This window comes from Magnolia sinica, chromosome 17 (genome assembly GCF_029962835.1).
Source record: "Magnolia sinica isolate HGM2019 chromosome 17, MsV1, whole genome shotgun sequence".
Classification (NCBI taxonomy): domain Eukaryota; kingdom Viridiplantae; phylum Streptophyta; class Magnoliopsida; order Magnoliales; family Magnoliaceae; genus Magnolia; species Magnolia sinica.
This window is the reverse complement of record NC_080589.1, coordinates 47285631-47305881: the sequence shown is the minus strand read 5'-3', so window position 1 is coordinate 47305881 and position 20251 is coordinate 47285631. Positions and strand designations below refer to the sequence as shown.

The window sequence follows — 20251 nt, the reverse complement described above, 5'->3', positions numbered from 1 at the left end:
TTATGATGTATAAAGCACTCTTATTTGTCAAATTTCGATGGGACAAAACAGCTTATGATGTGGCTCACACAAGTGATGGAAAGTTCACCTTCAAGATCATCGTTTGAAGTTGGAAAGTGCAAGTTTAAGAACAAGACATGAAGATGGTTACTTCAAGTTCAATGTATTCAAGCTCTACTTCACTTCAAGTTCAAGATCATGCTACAACTACAAGTTTACTTCAAGTAGAAGATGCACTGAACGCTACTGAAGATTCAAGTGAAGCGGTTCTACGAGCTACATCAAATAGTGTCTTCAGAAGAAGATAAGTATTATTCTTTATTCATTTTTGGTTTATTGGAGATATCTAGGAAATCTCATGTATTGGTTTTGACAGAGATAGCCAGAAAATCTCAGCATGGGGTTTTGATTGTGATAGCCCTTCTAAAATCACAATTGTATAGGTTTTAAAGGTAAACCTGAGAAAACCTTGATTATTAGTGAACACTAATATCATGTGGGTTGCGATTATTGGGAGTGGAGTAGGTGTGGTTGTTTGAGAACAGTTGGTGTACACACCAAACCACTATAACTCCTAGTGTTTTGTGGTGAATGATGTATGTGATGTATATGTGGTGAATGGTTATAATTCTTCTTTATACATGTGATGAATGTTTGTAACAGATAGCTTTCTTTCATTTTCCTCTTGTTTTAGATTGTGATCTTGATCCTTACTAAGTTCATGAAATCAGGTTGTCCTACCTAAAATCTTAGTTTTTGGTGTAAGTTTCTCCTATGAACACAATTTAAATCAATTTCTCAATACTATTACAATTGAGATCTCTGATTAGTTTTGATTTATTTAATCTTTCAGTCTTTAATTCCACACCCCCCCCCCCCCCCCCCCCCCAATTTAGGACTGGTAGCTCGCCTCTTATAGTGAGCATGTGAGGCAGTATGGCTGTAGAGGCACTAGTGGCGCATTTTACACTTTGCACATGCACATCGTATCGTAGATGAGTCGGTCCCTCGTGACCTTATACGAACTGGTGCGAGACGAGTACGACAAAGGCTATAGATCAGGTTGCTAGAGTGTTGTGGGCGAGTGGTCTGAATGAGACCAGTCAGTCTTTTATAGAGACTGAAAACTAGTCGTTTAATAAAAGTGTAAATACTCATGTAGTATTAAACTAGACCATGCAGAAACTGTTGCATGTGACTGGCCCAATAGTCATAAAACGTCTAGTTAATGAGTCTAAATGGCTAGCATGCAACAGTTGGTTATCCCACATGTATAACAGTTAAAAATAGCCAAATAACAGCTAGTTTCTCACCAACAGTCATAAACGGTCATATGGAGTTATGACCCTGGACCAAAACATCCAGCAATCCTAGCCTATATAAACAGTGCCTAGGTGATTCATTTTACCATCACTAACAACTCGAATCACTCTCATGTACAACCTAATAAGAAAAATTCTAGTAATTTCTGATCAAGTAAGCAAGGTTCAATACAAACTTTAGTTAGCAGTCCTTAAGAAATAAACAAGAGCAGTGGTATTAACTAGCTACAATTTTCTAATCTTCTCTCTCATCTAGGATTTTATTTTATTTTTATCTGCTATACAAAATTGTGTACATAGAGCTCTATTCATGGTTCTTCGTACATGCTGAACGCATAACCACATATAGGCTCATCGTATCCTAGTAGCTATTTGCTTGCAACCTATCAACAATCTCCATCACTTTGAAAAGTGACCAATAACGCTTTAAGGATAGCAAGACCACACGTGTTTCAGTCTATCCTTAACATTTCGGTTTCTTTATTATTTTACAGAAACTATAAATCAATAATTTTCGATAACAGGCCACACATGTAACAAAGAACGCTTAAAATTAAGAAAAATAATGGTCTGCATGCAATATGCAAGGGTTGCTTAATAGATGATTAGGATGGTGATTACATGTATAAGACATGTACATGAACTCAAGAGAAATTAAGCAAGGCTAAGCCAGGTTAGCTAAAATGAATTGAACCCAAGCCCGACTCAAAATATTGATTGGGCCATGCATGTCAAGACCGAGCTTGGCATGCAGTCCCAGCTTATAGGTCTATGTATAGTCCAAAGTTGTGTCAGAATTGTTGGGCCGCCCAAGGCATTGTCGCCTTTACCCACAACCATAGATAAGAAATATATACGTAAATCAAAATTAAATCGTCCAAATAATTAGCCTCACTTTAAATGGATCATAGACCAAACATGCGAAATATGTAATTCAAATTAAATTGTCCAAATAATGAACCACAATTTAAATGGATCATAGACCAACATAAAGAAAATATATTTTAATTATCATATTTATTTTTCAACTATAGAATAGTACATTATCTTTTAAATAGAGGTCAAAATTTTCCATATTACCATCTGTTTACCAAACAAGGTTACAATTTTGTACGGAACTACACAACTATTATTTTTAGTTCTTGTCTCTTTTTAACCATAAGCAAAAAATCGTCGTATCCAAACAGTTGTACATCCACGACTTTGATTTGGACGGTCTAAATTGATCATTATTATTTTTTAAATGGTGGTACACTACGGTAGAAATCTGGCTACTATATAGCGGTATAAGTTGAACTTGATTTTTTATTTTTATTTTTTATTATTATTATTATTTTATTTTATTTTTTTTTTAAGTTAAAAATATTAAAGCCACTCTTCACGTGTACTCCCAAACTGGCTACCTACGTTTGAGGTATTTCTTCAAAGCAGTTGTGTTCAAACAAAAATAAATGCAGTGAACAGTTGGACGGCTGAGGGGTTTTTTCATACTAATCCCAAAGTTTATATAATAGTGGGAATAATTACATAGAGTTGACTCCCAAACTATTGGTGGGTCCATCAAGTTTATGCATGCCATCTAGGTTGTCCTAAAGTGTTCCCAAACCATTGACATCCTCAGAATGAGGCTGATCTGATCATCAGGTGGGCCACAATGTAGGAAACAATGGACAATCGCCCAATGTCACCAAATTACATGTTGGGAGCCACATGATGATTGACTGGCTTGATCTTTGGAGTGTCCCAATATCATGGTAGGGTGACCCCATTGGAAGATAGATTCTATAGACACGTGCACCATTGTTGGGCGCCCCACACTGATTCTGGAGGCTTTACTTATGGTGTGGCCCATTGGAGATTTGTATCTGCCTCATTTTTTTGGCTCATGCCTAAAATGATGATGCAATATGTGACGAAAAGTTAATAAAAGACCATTGTCAATTTGGTAAGACTGTCCACAAAAACAAAAAAGTTATAAAACATGCTTTGTTGGTACCATGCACCCGGTCGGTCCACGCGCATGATTCCAACATAATGTTTTGTATGGACTTCACATTACAGTCTGATTATATTGCTGGCTGATTGACTGGTCTATGTGGGTGTTCCAAGCATATGAGACAAGTTCAAACGATCGTTCTGGTCAGATATCTGTATCTCTACCGATTTTTATTTTTGTTTTTTGTTTTTTTCTACAGGTTTGTTTGAATTTTGGTTGAAAACTGGTGCAGAGGAATCAGTATCTGGAACTCACTACTGGAAACAACAATGATAATGACCCTACCGTTGCACCTCCCCATGGTACAGCGTGTGGACCCTATTTCAGGAAACAGTGGAGCCCACCCTTGAGGACTACCATGAAGTTTGTGAGGAATTCATCCCGTCTACCCATTTTCCCAGCTCCTTCCAAGGCATGGGCCATACCATCAGCAGATCCAAAGCTCCCACGCTGCAGAAAAAGTAGAGATTGGTCTCCATGGTTGATCCTCTGTGGGGCCCACCGTGGTGATATGTTGGGTCGCCCGAACCTGTTTGTAAGGTCACAGAGACCTGGATGAATGAAAAACGTAAATAGCAGCCTTATCCACACCTTCTGTGGACCCCACTTTAAGGTGCAACTGTGGCTGTTGTCGGCTGCTGTAAGCCCCTGTGGGGCCACCGTTATGTAATTTGCATCTAACATGTTGATGGGTCACTCAGACCTGGATGAAAGGGCCCCACAAATATCAGCTTTACTCTAAAGCTCTGTGAGCCCCACCACAGCAAACAGTGATTGAATACCTACCATTGTAACCTCCCTGGTGCACACCGTGATGCTTATATGACCCTAACCTGTTTATAGGGTTATAGAGCCCTGAATGAAGTGAAACTACTGTTGTACCCTATTTCTAGTTATTCTGAGAAAGCCAACAAGAGGGTGATGCATGGCATTGCATGAGGACTAGGAAGTGGACAAAAAGATCTTCCAAGTATTTGGAGTGCTTTTTGTGCATTACAGCTGGCGTAGAGCTAGTTCTACATGTCAATGAATTGTCACACAAGGAGTGCTCCAGAGGATATATAAGAAATGTGATCAAGCTATTTAAGATATAAAAAGCAATTAAGGGCAATCAAAACAAAACCTTGGCCAACAAAAGTGAAGTGAGTGGCCTAAAAGCATTCAAAAGTAAAACGGAAGAAGAACAATCACAAAAGAAGGATCTTGATAAGAAAATGATCTAAAAAGACTTTTCAACTTGTAACCATTGCAGTAATGGAAGAATGATCTGGAAGAATAAACTACAATAGAACTCTAGTGGAGGAAATCAACATAGCAAAGGGTCTCATGCCAATCAAACCAAAGAAATCTATCAATTTATTTTATATCGGTCTATTTTAGGAATAGCGATAATCAAGTAGCGGTAGTTCTTAGACATAATTGTTAGTTGTAATCCAAGTCTATGCCCATATGTTAGATTTGTTCTTTATCCAATATCAAGTAGTTCTTTCAAGAGACACATTCTTGCAATTATTTATGGTGACCAATTGTTAGTTTTTCCTTTTATTTGATTTGCACTGGTATTTCGAAAGTCATTTCTTATGGAAGGCACAAAGTAACCCATCTACAAAGGAAGAACTCCATCCTCCGATTATCGCCTGATCATTATTAAATTCTGCAAGTGGCTGAGTATGCTACTGACCTTCTTAGAAAATGGTCATATACGTTCATATGTATCTACTTATTTTGGCAATTGGGGGTCAAAGTTGATCAATTTGGATCAAGCCATTGTATCGATTATGACATGCTCGCATAACAGAAAAATGAACCATGAACCGAGTGACCAACATTTTTAGCATGCCCGATGGGACTACAAACTAGTTGGTTGCTAGAAATATACATTGTGCAGTAGCCGTGTAATAATTTTGGATAACACCAACATTTTTTGACACGCCGGATGGGACTAAAAGTTACTTGGTTAAAATAAGTATATTTGCCAGTGCAATAATCATTCAGAATCATGAGGTAAAGAGGTGGTCACAATACTTCACTAGCTGTTGTTGTGGCTAACAAGCCTCCTACTAACAAGAAGGAGTTGCAAGTCTAATAAGTGCCTGAGCAAGGAAATCCACCACCTAGTCTCATGCCTGTTCCTCTAAATCCAAATGCACCATTGACGTCTCGGGTTAAACCTCTTGAGATTATGTCAACTGAGATGGCTAATATGCAAAGAGGGATTTATCACATCGCATAACTATCACAAGTTCAGACCGAGGCTTTCAATAGGTGGATGGTCGGCCACATCGAGAGCATGAATCGGTCGATGGCTCTATTCACTGATAAAGCACCTGTTATGCCTCAGTAACAGGAAAATGCAAGTTCTATTGGAAATTGGTCACCTGTACCACCCGTCCACCCAATGCCACTGATACTTCTATTAGAGCGAAATACACCACCTGCACATATCTCTAGTCCAATCCAGGATGTGAGAAATTCACCAATACCAGTAGATTTCAGACGTCCTGAAAGTATTCCTATCTAGGACATGCAAAATTCACTGTCGCTAGTAGATTTCAAACACCCTTAGCGTGAAATAGGAACATAATTCATGAAGCCAGAAATCAACGGATGCATAGGCGACACTGTGGGGCAACCATTGCCTAGAAATTAACAGTTTAATGAAAAACAATATTAGGATGGCACTAAAGTACCTCCAATTCTTGCACAGCAATACTGAGAGTGTAACCAAATTGTTCAACTAATTGAGGAATTAGCAAGCTAAGTTCTTGGCCAAACTACTACTTTAGCTTATCATAATCCCTATCTTAATTAGATTAACCAGCAATATCCATTACTGAGAAACTATCAACCTAACTTTACATTGTTTACATGTGATACGGGTTAGTTAACCATAGAACACATAGGTCGATTTACCATATAATTTGGAGAATTGGCCAATAATGAGTATTATAAATTACAATTATTTTATCATTCACTCACTAAGGTAGTATTTACTTAGTATTCTAACTTGATACTAAATTCCATACAAAATTAATAAGAAATTGAATAAAATTTTCGTGCTCAGTTCTTTTATAAGGATAAAGAAATTTTCATGGTCGATCTTGCTCATTTTCGACAATTACCAAGGGAATTGGTCTAGAATTATATTACTCGATTTAAATGAGTAAAAAGTCGATGGAGGATAGTTACGACCGAGGCTAGAAGTTATCTATTTGGCTTAAGATAGACTAGAATTCAAGCTTCAAAAGAAGTTTATCTGAATGAAATTCACAAATTTTTATGATTTGACCAAGAAGGTGTCTTGACATAAGGCTCTGCTTCAAGAGTCAATGAGCAAAAAAAAAAAAATTGTCAATAGGGAGATATTATTATGACTATAATTATGATATTACAATGGCTAAAATAGTGGCTAAATAACCATTCACATGTTCGGCCTTAGTTAAAGCAAAGACAGTGACGTCGTCTAATAAGAAGGTTTAAAGATCTTACACATTTGATATTTCTCATGCAGATAAAATCTTTGATATTATGTTAGCTAGTAATTTTATCAAAATTCCTGTTAATCATAAGATTTTGACAACTAAAGAATTAAAGAAAATTAATTATTGTAAATAGAATGGAATTTGGTCACACTCCACTAACAAATGTGTTGTTTTCATGAATGTTATCTAGGATAATATTGATAAAGGGTTGCTGAAATTTTTTGAAAAGGAAAAATAAGCAATGTTAATTGACACTGATCCGTTTCCATCCAATTTAGAGATCAATATAGCCACCATCAATCCTCAAAGGCTAGTTTGGCCATGACAAAAGATTGATCTTAGAGTTCAGATGAATCTGCACAAAGAGCAAAATGACATAAAAGGCATGAAGCTTGAGACTGTAGTCGATGAAGGCAAAGCATATCCAAGCGAAATAATGTCAAATTACCAGCACCTCTGTGACAAATGTGTGATGTCGACTCGATCGAATGGGAGATCTTATCAACCAAAATATCCAGTAAGACAATCAGTATATCAGAATAATGAGGAAAGAGATGTCTTTTACCCAAGGACAAACACATCAGCGATTACTCTCAAACTATTCAAGGGCCAAGGATTATTAAACCTCAGCCTAGCTAAGAAGGTGTTTGGAAAAGGCTGAGTCATTTATAATTTCCAGCGATACCTAAGGAGATGACTCGTACTCAAAAGCGGTTGATCAAGCCTAAATATTACATATTTATTGTCATGCCTTAAACTCAGAAACTGGGCTCATAAAATTGTCAATCGTCAAATCCGATGCCGACAACCTCCGTAGTACCCCATTCTCGGCTCTCGGCACCCGTATACCAACTTTCGATCCTGGGATCCTATAAGGAGGATTTTCAACATATATTTGTCTTGTAGTAAGCATAACCAAAGGCATAACCCACAAATAATAACCAAAACTCCATCACAAAATCTATTATGATCAAAAACTTTAAAGTATAATGCGCATAAAGGGAAATATAATGATAATAATAATAAATCTCCATAAGCTCGACTGCACCCTCCTGCTCCTGCTAAGTTACGGCTACGTCCTGACGTCACCTGCATGCATCAATCGTGCATAAGCTTATAGAAAGCTTAGAAGGTGGTGAGGGATGTGTGTAATATTAGTGTGCTCATAATGCAACATCAGAGTAATGGAGAACACTAGTAAGTCCATGAATGCTATCAGTCATACCAAGGCTATGGAATGTAAGGTATGAATGCAATCGGCTACATCAAGGCCATGCGATGCAAGGCATGAATGCTATTGGCCACATCAAGCCATGCGATATAAGGCCTACATAGCCAATGTCATGTGCAAGATGTAACTCAAGCATACCAATCCACATATCAATCTAACTCATCTCTGAAGCATCATATATTAATACAATTCTCTCTTATTAATCACAGGGGTCTAATACACTATACACCACATTGCGGCCCTACACTGGATGCACAACTGTGTAAGCGGAAGAGACCTCACTATCCACCTGACCAATAGTCAGCCAATATCTATCTGGCACGTCGATAACAGACCCATTTACGAGCTGATCATACTAAGCCTAACAATTACCCTCTTCCCTTGGGTGGGTAAGGCCACACCTCCTTCCAACTGACTACGACACAGTAGAAGACGTGGCCTCCTGGTATTTGGCTCTCGTGCACTCATGCATCCACTTGGTTTAGGCATTAAAGCATCTTCCGGTACCATCAGATTTAGGGACTTTCACCCAGGGACATCCTTTGCACCCCATGTAAAGAGAAGATTTTTGGTATTCAAACTTATCATCCACGATATGCCTGTGAAGGCTATGACCCTAATGTCGCTAGGGCATACAGTAATAACAACACACAATGCAAGATGCAAGAGTCATACAGTCCAACCATGCATCAATCATGTGCATATCATGTGCTCATGTGGGACGACTCCGCCTATCAAGGAGCACTATGGACAAAAACCATAGCCATAGACCTATGGCTACGATTTTTATCCGTAGCACGACCGTAGTCGTAAGTCCCGTAACAATAGGTCTTGAACTAATGGCGACGAATTTAATCCGTAGCTATTGATCCCGATAGCTACAGATATAATCTATAGCAATTATATCTGTAGTGAAAACCACAAACAGCTACATTATTATTTATAGCTAAAAATCTGTAGCAATAGGCCAAATTTAATAATGGCTACAGCTATCAGATAATCGGCTATGGTCAATATCCGTAACTATTTCGTACATTAAAAACAAATATATATAAATATATAATCATTTATTCATTCAATTACCACCTGCATAATCATTCATTCATTCCATTGCAATCAATTACAATCATTCATTCATTCAATTACAATCCTTCATTCAATTAATTACAATTACAATCAATTATAATCCTTCATTCAATCAATTACAATTATAATTACAATAATGCTGAAAATATAAATCTTTGGCTTCATTAGAGAAATTTGCTCGACTTCACCCTGAAATTTCAATGATAAAGAATTGAAAGAGAAGATATATTTTGACGATATGATATTTTTTTCACAAGTAAATAGGCCTTTTTCAACCATCACCCACCTGAAGAATCAAAAATCGATTGTTGTCCAAGTCCACTCATCTTCCTTTCAATTTCTTAGTGACCTCAGTAAAATTACTTCCACGGTCATTTATGTAGTACTTTGAAGATTTGTCTCGAAATACAACTCTAGTAATGACAAAATCACTTCCTGCAACAGCTTCGTACATTCCAGCATCCTACAAATAGTCATGGCATTCATAAATCAGAATGACCATTGGGGAAAGAAAAACAAAGTGAAAGAAGTGCATCATGTATAACCATTTTTTTCTTAATGAATTAATAAAAACTCAAAGAAGAATGAAATTGACACAAAAGGAATGGTATCACCATATGGTTTGTAGGTTTAGGTTAGGGAGTTGAGATTAGGATTAGGTGTAGGTTTAGGTTTAGGGATTTGAGAATACATTTAGGTTTTAGGTTTAGGTTTAGGTTTTAGGTTTAGGGAATTGAGAATAGGTTAAGGTCTAGATTTAGGAAATTAGGTTCGGGTTCGGGATCGGGTTTAGGTTTGGGTTTTCAAGTTTTGGTTTAGGTTTAGGTTAAGGAGTTGAGATTAGGATTAAGTGTAGGTTTAGGTTTAGGGATTTGAGAATACATTTAGGTTTTAGGTTAAGGTTTAGGTTATAGGTTATAGGTTAAGGTTTAGGTTTTAAGTTTAGGTTAAGGTTAGGTTATAGGTTATAAGTTTAGGTTATAGTTTATAGGTTAAGGTTTTAGGTCATAGGTTTTGGTTTAGGTTAAGGTTATAGGTTTAGGTTAAGGTTTAGGTTTAGGTTTAGGTTAAGGTTTAGGTTTATATTATAAGCTATAGGTTTAGGGAATTGAGAATAGGTTAAGGTTTAGGTTTAGGAAATCGGGTTCGGGATTAGGTTTAGGTTTGGGTTTTCAAGTTTAGATTTAGGTTTAGGTTAGGGAGTTAAGATTAGGATTAGGTGTAGATTTAGGTTTAGGGATTTGAGAATACATTTAAGTTTTAGGTTTAGGTTTAGGTTTTAGGTTATACGTTAAGGTTTAGGTTTTAGGTTTAGGCTAAGGTTAGGTTATAGGTTATAAGTTTAGGTTATAGGTTATAGGTTTAGGTTTAGGTTTAGGTTAAGGTTTAGGTTTAGGTTTAGGTTATAAGCTATAGGTTTAGGGAATTGAGAATAGGTTAAGGTTTAGGTTTAGGAAATCGGGTTCGGGTTCGGGATCGGGTTTAGGTTTGGGTTTTCAAGTTTAGGTTTAGGTTTAGGTTAGGGAGTTGAGATTAGGATTAGGTGTAGGTTTAAGTTTAGGGATTTGAGAATATATTTAGGTTTTGGGTTTAGGTTTAGGTTTAGGTTTACGTTTAGGCTAAGGTTTAGGTTTAGGTTTAGGTTATAAGCTATAGGTTTAGGGAATTGAGAATAGATTAAGGTTTAGGTTTAGGAAATCGGGATCGGGTTTAGGTTTGGGTTTTCAAGTTTAGGTATAGGTTTAGGTTAGGGAGTTGAGATTAGGATTAGGTGTAGGTTTAGGTATAGGGATTTGAGAATACATTTAAGTTTGAGATTTAGGTTTAGGTTTTAGGATATAGGTTAAGGTTTAGGTTTTAAGATTAGGTTAAGGTTAGGCTATAGGTTATAAGTTGAGGTTATAGGTTATAGGTTTAGGTTTTAGGTCATAGGTTTTGGTTTAATTTAAGGTTATAGGTTTATGTTAAGGTTTAGGTTTAGGTTTAGGTTAAGGTTTAGGTTTAGATTATAAGCTATAGGTTTAGGGAATTGAGAATAGGTTAAGGTTTAGGTTTAGGAAATCGGGTTCGGGTTCGGGATCGGGTTTAGGTTTGGGTTTTCAAGTTTAGGTTTAGGTTTAGGTTAGGGAGTTGAGATTAGGATTAGGTGTAGGTTTAGGTTTAGGGATTTGAGAATACATTTAGGTTTTAGGTTAAGGTTTAGGTTTTAGGTTAAGGTTTAAGTTTTAGGTTTTAGGTTTAGGTTAAGGTTAGGTTATAGGTTATAAGTTGAGGTTAAAGGTTATAGGTTAAGGTTTTAGGTCATAGGTTTTAGTTTAGGTTAAGGTTATAGGTTTAGGTTTAGGTTCAGGTTTAGGTTTAGCTTATAAGCTATAGGTTTAGGGAATTGAGAATAGGTTAAGGTTTAGGTTTAGGAAATCAGGTTCGGGATCAGGTTTAGGTTTGGATTTTCAAGTTTAGGTTTAGGTTAGGGAGTTAAGATTAGGATTAGGTGTAGGTTTAGGTTTAGGGATTTGAGAATACATTTAGGTTTTATGTTAGGGTTTAGGTTTTAGGTTTTAGGTTAAGGTTTAGGTTTTAAGTTTAGGCTAAGGTTAGGTTATAGGTTATAAGTTTAGGTTATAGGTTATAGGTTTAGGCTAAGGTTTAGGTTAAGGTTTAGGTTTAGGTTTAGGTTATAAGCTATAGGTTTAGAAAATTGAGAATAGGTTAAGGTTTAGGTTTAGGAAATCAGGTTTGGGTTCGGGATAGGGTTTAGGTTTGGGCTTTCAAGTTTAGGATTAGGTATAGGTTAGGGAGTTGAGATTAGGATTAGGTGTAGATTTAGGTTTAAGGATTTGAGAATACATTTAGGTTTTAGGTTTAGGTTTAGGTTTAGGTTATAGGTTAAGGTTTAGGTTTTAGGTTAAGGTAAAGGTTAGGTTATAGGTCATAGGTTTTGGTTTAGGTTAAGGTTATAGGTTTAGGTTAAGGTTTAGATTTAGGTTTAGGTTAAGGTTTAGGTTTAGATTATAAGCTATAGGTTTAGGGAATTGAGAATAGGTTAAGGTTTAGGTTTAGGAAATCGGGTTCGGGTTCGAGATCAGGTTTGGGTTTGGGTTTTCAATTTTAGGTTTAGGTTTAGGTTAGGGAGTTGAGATTCGGATTAGGTGTAGGTTTAGGTTTAGGGATTTGAGAATACATTTAGGTTTTAGGTTAAGGTTTCGGTTTTAGGTAATAGGTTAAGGTTTAGGTTTTAGGTTTAGGTTAAGGTTAGGTTATAGGTTAAAAGTTGAGCTTATATGTTATAGGTTAAGGGTTTAGGTCATAGGTTTTGGTTTAGGTTAAGGTTATAGGTTTAGATTAAGGTTTAGGTTTAGGTTTAGTTTAAGGTTTAGGTTTTGATTATAAGCTATAAGTTTAGGGAATTGAGAATAGGTTAAGGTTTAGGTTTTGAAAATCGGGTTTGGGATCAGGTTTAGGTTTGGGTTTTCAAGTTTAGGTTTAGGTTTAGGTTAGGGAATTGAGATTCGGATTAGGTGTAGATTAGGTTTAGGGATTTGAGAATACATTTAGGTTTTAGGTTTAGGTTATAGGTTTAGGTTTAGGTTTAGGCTAAGGTTTAGGTTTAGGTTTAGGTTTAGGTTTAGGTTATAAGCTATAGGTTTAGGGAATTAAGAATAGGTTAAGGTTTAGGTTTAGGAAATCGAGTTCGTGTTTGGGATTGGGTTTAGGTTCGGGTTTTCAAGTTTAGGTTTACGTTTGGGTTAAGGAGTTGAGATTAGGATTAGGTGTAGGTTTAAGTTTCGGGATTTGAGAATAAATTTAGGTTTTAGGTTTAGGTTTAGGTTTAAGTTATAGGTTTAGGTTTAGGTTTAGGTTTAGGCTAAGGTTTAGGTTTAGGTTTAGGTTATAAGTTATAGGTTTAGGAAATTGAGAATAGGTTAAGGTTTAAGTTTAAGAAATCGGGAGCTTTGGGTTTTCAATTTTAGGTTTAGGTTTAGATTAGGGAGTTGAGATTAGGATTAGGTGTAGGTTTAGGTTTAGGGATTTGAGAATACATTTAGGTTTTAGGTTTAGGTTTAGCTTTTAGGTTATAGGTTAAGGTTTAGGTTTTAGGATTAGGTTAAGGTTAGGTTATAGGTTATAAGTTGAGGTTATAGGTTATAGGTTAAGGTTTTAGGTCATAGGTTTTGGTTTAGGTTAAGGTTATAGGTTTATGTTAAGGTTTAGGTTTAGGTTTAGGTTAAGGTTTAGGTTTAGATTATAAGCTATAGGGTTAGGGAATTGAGAATAGGTTAAGGTTTAGGTTTAGGAAATCGGGTTCGGGTTCGGGATCAGGTTTAGGTTTTAGTTTTCAAGTTTAGGTTAGGGAGTTCGGATTAGGATTAGGTGTAGGTTTAGGTTTAGGGATTTGAGAATACATTTAGGTTTTGGGTTTAGGTTTAGGTTTAGGTTAAGGTTTAGGTTTAGTTTATAAGCTTTAGGGTTATAGGAATTGATAATAGGTTAAGGTTTAGGTTTAGGAAATCGAGTTCGGGTTCGAGATCGGGTTTAGATTTGGGTTTTCAAGTTTAGGTTTAGGTTTAGGTTAGGGAGTTGAGATTAGGATTAGGTGTAGGTTTAGGTATAGGGATTTAAGAATAGATTTAGGTTTTAGGTTTAAGTTTAGCTTTTAGGATATAGGTTCAGGTTTAGATTTTAGGATTAGGTTAAGGATAGGTTATAGGTTATAAGTTGAGGTTATAGGTTATAGGTTAAGGTTTTAAGTCATAGGTTTAGGTTTAGGTTTAGGTCAAGGTTTAGGTTTAGGTTATAAGCTTTAGGGTTATAGGAATTGAGAATAGGTTAAGGTTTAGGTTTAGGAAATCGTGTTCGGGTTCGGGATCGGGTTTAGGTTTGGGTTTTCAAGTTTAGGTTTAGGTTTAGGTTAGGGAGTTGAGATTAGGATTAGGTGTAGGTTTAGGTTTAGGGATTTGAGAATACATTAGGTTTTAGGCTAAGGTTTAGGTTTTAGGTTATAGGTTAAGGTTTAGGTTTTAGGTTTAGGTTAAGGTTAGGTTATAGGTTATAAGTTGAGGTTATAGGTTATAGGTTAAGGGTTTAGGTCATAGGTTTTGGTTTAGGTTAAGGTTATAGGTTTAGGTTAAGGTTTAGGTTTATGTTTATGTTAAGGTTTAGGTTTAGATTATAAGCTATATGTTTAGGGAATTGAGAATAGGTTAAGGTTTAGGTTTAGGAAATCGGGTTCGGGATCGGGTTTAGGTTTGGGTTTTCAAGTTTTGGTTTAGGTTTAGGTTAGGGAGTTGAGATTAGGATTAGGTGTAGGTTTAGGTTTAGGGGTTTGAGAATACATTTAGGTTTTAGGTTTAGGTTTAGGTTTTAGGTTATAGGTTAAGGTTTAGGTTTTAGGTTTAGGCTAAGGTTAGGTTATAGGTTATAGGTTTAGGTTTAGGTTTAGGTTAAGGTTTAGGTTTAGGTTTAGGTTATAAGCTATAGGTTTAGGGAATTGAGAATAGGTTAAGGTTTAGGTTTAGGAAATCGAGTTCGGCTTCGGGATCGGGTTTAGGTTTGGGTTTTCAAGTTTAGGTTTAGGTTTAGGTTAGGGTGTTGAGATTAGGATTAGGTGTATGTTTAGGTTTAGGGATTTGAGAAAACTTTTAGGTTTTGGGTTTAGGTTATAGGTTTAGGTTTAGATTTAGGCTAAGGTTTAGGTTTAGGTTTAGATTTTGGTTTAGGTTATAAACTATAGGTTTAGGGAATTGAGAATCGGTTAAGGTTTAGGTTTAGGAAATCGGGTTCGGGTTCAGGATCGGATTTAGGTTTGGGTTTTCAAGTTTAAGTTTAGGTTTAGGTTTGGGAGTTGAGATTAGGATTAGGTGTAGGTTTAGGTTTAGGGATTTGAGAATACATTTACGTTTTAGGTTTAGGTTTAGGTTTTTGGTTATAGGTTAAGGTTTAGGTTTTTGTATTAGGTTAAGGTTAGGTTATAGGTTATAAGTTGAGGTTATAGGTTATAGGTTAAGGTTTTAGGTCATAGGTTTTGGTTTAGGTTAAGGTTATAGGTTTATGTTAAGGTTTAGGTTTAGGTTTAGGTTAAGGTTTAGGTTTAGATTATAAGCTATAGGTTTAGGGAATTAAGAATAGGTTAAGGTTTAGGTTTTGGAAATCGGGTTCGGGTTCGGGATCTGGTTTATGTTTGGGTTTTCAAGTTTAGGTTTAGGTTTAGGTTAGGCAGTTGAGATTAGGATTAGGTGTAGGTTTAGGTTTAGGGATTTGAGAATACATTTAGGTTTTGGGTTTAGGTTTAGGTTTAGGTTAAGGTTTAGGTTTAGGTTATAAGCTTTAGGGTTATAGGAATTGAGAGTAGGTTAAGGTTTAGGTTTAGGAAATTGGGTTTGGGTTCAGGATCGGGTTTAGGTTTGGGTTTTCAAGTTTAGGTTTAGGTTTAGGTTTGGGAGTTGAGATCAGGATTAGGTGTTGGTTTAGGTTTAGGGATTTGAGAATACATTTAGGTTTTAGGTTTAGGTTTTAGGTTATAGGTTAAGGTTTAGGTTTTAGGTTTAGGCTAAGATTAGGTTATAGGTTATAAGTTTAGGTTATAGGTTAGGATTTAGGGTTAAGGTTTAGGTTTAAGAAATCGGGTTTGGGTTCGGGATCGGGTTTAGGTTTTCAAGTTTTTGTTTAGGTTTAGGTTAGGGAGTTGAGATTAGGATTAGGTGTAAGTTTAGGTTTAGGGATTTGAGAATACATTTAGGTTTTAGGTTTAGGTTTAGGCTTTAGGTTATAGGTTAAGCTTTAAGTTTTAGGTTTAGGCTAAGGTTAGGTTATAGGTTATAAGTTTAGGTTATTGGTTATAGGTTAAGGTTTTAAGTCGTAGGTTTAGGTTTAGGTTTAGGTTTAGGTTTAGGTTTAGGTTTAAGTTTAGTTTTAGGTTAAGGTTTAGGTATCGGTTATAAGCTTTTGGGTTATTGGGATTGAGAATAGGTTAAGGTTTAGGTTTAGGAAATCGGGTTCGGGTTCGGGATCGGGTTTAGGTTTGGGTTTTCAAGTTTAGGTTTAGGTTTAGGTTAGTGAGTTGAGATTAGGATTAGGAGTTGGTTTAGGTTTAGGGATTTAAGAATACATTTAGGTTTTGGGTTTAGGTTTAGGTTAGGTTATGTGTTAAGGTTTAGGGAATTGCATTTAGGTTATAAGTTAAGATTTAGGGAATTGAGTTTAGGTTATAGGTTATAGGTATAGGTTATAAGTTATAGGTTAAGTTTTAGGTTTAGGTTATAGGTTTTGGAATTTGAGAATAGCTTTAGGTTAAGGTTAGAAGTTTAGGTTAAGGTTATAAGTATAGGTTTAGGTTATAGGTTATAGGTTAAGGTTATATGTTAATGTTATAAGTTTAGTTTAAGGTTATATGTTTAGGTTAAGATTATAAGTTAAGGTTTAGGTTTAGGTTATAAGTATAGGTTTTGGGATTTGAGAATAGGTTTAGGTTAAGGTTAGAAGTTTAGGTTTAGGTTATATGTATAGGTTTAGGTTATAGGTTAAGGTTAATGTTGTAGGTTATAGGTTTAGCTTATAAGTATAGGTTTAGGTTATAAGTATAGGTTTAGGTTAGGTTATAGGTTTAGGTTTAGGGAATTGAGTTTAGGTTATAGGTTCATGTTATAAGTTATAGGTTATAGGTTTAGGTTAAGGTTTAGGTTATAGGTTTTGGGATTTGAGAATAGGTTTAAGTTATAAGGATAGGTTTCGGTTAGGTTGTCGGTTGAAGTTTAGGGAATTGAGTTTTGGTTATAGGTTTAGGGTATAGGTTATAGGTTTAAGTTTAGGTTTAGGTTGTAGTTATAGGTTTTGGGATTTGAGAATAGGTTTAGGTTATAGGATAAGGGTGTGGTCCCTGCAAATACAAATATAAACACGGCCTGCTCCAATTGGCCAGGCCCTTCCAATGCTGTCCATAGGAAATGGACAGCTTCATCATGGTCATAACAGCAGTTCCCATCTTCCAGAGACCCCCGCTCATCCGGATAGCTCCGACGCACATCCGGGTCTACTCCATTAATGGTGACCAAATACATAAACACGGCCTGTCCAAATAGTCAAGCCACTTTAATTCTATCCATAGGAAATGGACAACTTCATCATGGTCATAACAGCGGTTCCCACCTTTTATGGGACCCACCCTCGCTCAATATCCGGATAGCTTCGACGCACATCCAGGTCTGCTCCATCAATTTTTACGGAATTATGCATGTCCTGCTCATGAACATGCCTAATATTGCCAATGCATGAGATTCATCACAAATACCTTTTCATGATTCAAAGAAGGGAACTCAAGGGTTTTCCTCACCTTCCATTGTATGCTTCTAAGGTGCAGATGGCCCATGAAACACACATACATCCTGGGAATCGCTTCTCAAAACTTCAGACTGTTTTGTCTTGAAACTCGATCATCTCACCTGAAAACTTGTCACATAATGAATAATTGTAACCACAATGATAACTATTATGAATGCACTATAATGAACAAATTATTATTAATATTATAGATAACTGTAATTACAACATAGATATCATGCACACGATATCACATAATATATTGTTTGATGAACTACACATGTGCATTCTTGACAAGAGACATACGTACCAGATGCAGGCATCTAAAATATGTAGCTCCAATCCTCCCACATGTAACATCTACCTGAAAGAATGCGCATAACCATCATGCTTGAGTAATTAATACAGGAATGTACAAGTAAAACCATAATACCAGAGATACTCACTGCATTTTCAACATCTCCTCCATAGTTAACGATCTTATTCTAAAGCCCTTCTCCCTCCTCCTTTACCCGGGCTTGGGACCGACAGAGTGGCTTGGTGAAGTTAAAAAAAGGCTTAGGCTCCATTTAACTTTTAAAAAATATATATTTTCATAAATACTATTGTGATGACTAAATGGAGCCTAAGACTATAAATACATTCAAATATAGAGTACAAAATTCATTCAATATTAAAAAATAATAATAAGTGCTAATTTAGTTCAAAATTAGTTCAAAATGCACACTACACATTAAAAATTAGTTTAAAATGCACACTACACATGTTCACTTATAGAGTACCAAATTTGTTCAAATTATTGAATTCTCAAAGCCTCTTTCCCCCATTGCACAAATGATCCCGAACCGGCCTCTCCAAATGTAGATGCGAACCCATCTTTCCACAAAGGAGTGTGAGGTTGTATAACCTCAGTCAGGACAACAACAAAAGCTCCATCCTCCAACGGTTCGCAATAGAAAGTTGCATTTGGATTAACTTCGTGTACTTCACCACGAGCAACTACACCACGTTTTCCAAAACCAAGCAAGTCACATCTCTTACTGATATATATATAATATCTGGCTACATTTACACATAAAATGGCATTGGTATTGTTAGCGTTTATAATATAATTGTAAGCTCAATACAGTAAAAAATTTATACTTGCATACCGACGATGCCTGAGTAGATTTAGCGACTGTTGGTGATGAGAGATTTTGAGTATATTGTCTCTCTTTCTGCATATACACCAATGTTTTCTTTATCTCAACTATATCTTCAGTCATATTATCCAATTTTTTCTTCACCTGAAATAACTCTTGAGTTACGCTCTCTTTTTCTTTTGTTACATTCTCTACCTTTGAACGAGCAGGGGCTGACTTCTTCAGTCTTAGCTTTCTTATTAAGCAACCTAGGCCCCGAATTTGCCCTCTATTGTCAGAACCAACCAACTGTAAAACATTGTAAATCAAGTTATTAAGATATTCATAATTACCATAAAACTTAAGTAATTTTTAAATTTTATTAGTACCTCTGTAAGGGCATCATCCATGCCGGTCATCCTAGAAGCAGGATTGCTACTATAGAACTCATCTAGTTTTTCCTGTGAAAAAATACAAATGAATGCAATATAATTCAAAGTTATACATAGGCTTTTCATAAGGGTACTAGTTAGTAGTACGAGGGATGCACTTACAGCAATGTCAGGATACTGGACCACTTTGTCCTTTCTTGTATGGGCTCTTAAGAAAACTTCACATCTACTTATCTCGGCATCAGAGGTAAGATTCTTCTCCATCGCCTTTGGCATATTCCATATCATTCAAATACACATCATTAATAGATTTAGATGAATGATAATTCAAATTTAAATTCAATTTTAACTATAATATCTATTTTTAAATACATACCATCTTATGGCGAGTAACAGCCATGCTGTGCCTCCCAAGACACGCAGGTCCTTTTAGCTTGGCCCGATTGACTTTATTCCTTGCGCTTGCCCTCTTGAATTCCTCGGTGGTACTTTGATCCACAAAGACCCTCCAATCCTCCATAGGGATACCTGGGGGGGCAGGACCATCTCTCATCAGAATAAGATCCTTGTTTTTAATATATTTTGCAGTCAATCTTCTCTTGTAATTCCTCCATGCTTCATTGATGCGTTTTGTAACGTAATCAAGACTTGCATCCCAACTTTGACCGTCAAACTCATAAAACTGTGACAATTTTTCTGTGACCATATGAATTTGTTCATGAGGCTCCTGGTGAAAGTCCAAGTATATGATTGGGATATGGGAATGGGTGAGGACATCGACATGCGATGCAAAGTCTCTATGATCGGAACAGTCCTCATTCGGTTGCCCGAATTCATTCGTCTTTAAGACTTTTTTCTTATCAGGTCGCACAAGTAAAGAGACCCCCCTAGTAATGCCTCTCTTTCTAGATGAAGAAGAAGCTGACACAATTACATAAAAAGAATAACAGTTATATATACACATCATTGATTACCACCAATATATAAGAAAAAGGAAATTTACATATATAATTAAGGAGAAGTATCTTATTGCCTTTAGTGTTACTTGAATCTGTAATCCCAGTCACCTGCGCACCCAATACCTCTGGTTGTGAATCCATGTGCCTATTTCTTCCCTAATATGAAAAGAAAATAAAAAAAAAGCTAATGGGTAAGAAATAATTTAGATCAAAGATAAAGTACAAAAAATTCACTATATTATCCAAACCTTGATTAGATTTCCTCCAATAAATATCATTTTGTTACATGCTTAGAAAATTCTTTGTTTTCTCGACCACAACACTGATGTCTTCAGATTCATTGAATATC

The 20251-nt window shown here is 36.1% G+C and overlaps 1 protein-coding gene and 1 long non-coding RNA gene across 2 annotated transcripts; one reads left to right on the top strand and one right to left on the bottom strand.

Moving 5' to 3' along the window:
- Positions 1-13126: 13126 nt before the first annotated feature.
- LOC131231921 (uncharacterized) lies at positions 13127-14295 on the top strand. Its single transcript, XR_009164564.1, has 3 exons — positions 13127-13176; positions 14114-14176; positions 14211-14295. It is a non-coding gene; the product is annotated as an uncharacterized LOC131231921 (long non-coding RNA).
- Positions 14296-18841: 4546 nt separating this feature from the next.
- LOC131231818 (uncharacterized) lies at positions 18842-19660 on the bottom strand. The gene is made up of 3 exons (XM_058228123.1): positions 19320-19660; positions 19106-19210; positions 18842-19012 (listed from the first exon to the last, which is right to left on the bottom strand). The coding sequence occupies exons 1-3, from the start codon at positions 19647-19649 to the stop codon at positions 18878-18880; spliced, it is 570 nt and encodes a 189-aa protein (XP_058084106.1). The 5' UTR covers positions 19650-19660; the 3' UTR covers positions 18842-18877.
- Positions 19661-20251: the final 591 nt, after the last annotated feature.

What these genes read in the sequence shown, in the direction of transcription:
- LOC131231818 (XM_058228123.1), bottom strand. Translation starts at nt 19,649, where the DNA reads ATGGTCACAGAAAAATTGTCACAGTTTTATGAGTTTGACGGTCAAAGT. An exon ending in CTGTTACTCGCCATAAGATG is followed by an intron (nt 19,211 to 19,319) that starts GTATGTATTTAA and finishes AATATGCCAAAG; the next exon opens with GCGATGGAGAAGAATCTTAC. An exon ending in TCCAGTATCCTGACATTGCT is followed by an intron (nt 19,013 to 19,105) that starts GTAAGTGCATCC and finishes ATTTTTTCACAG; the next exon opens with GAAAAACTAGATGAGTTCTA.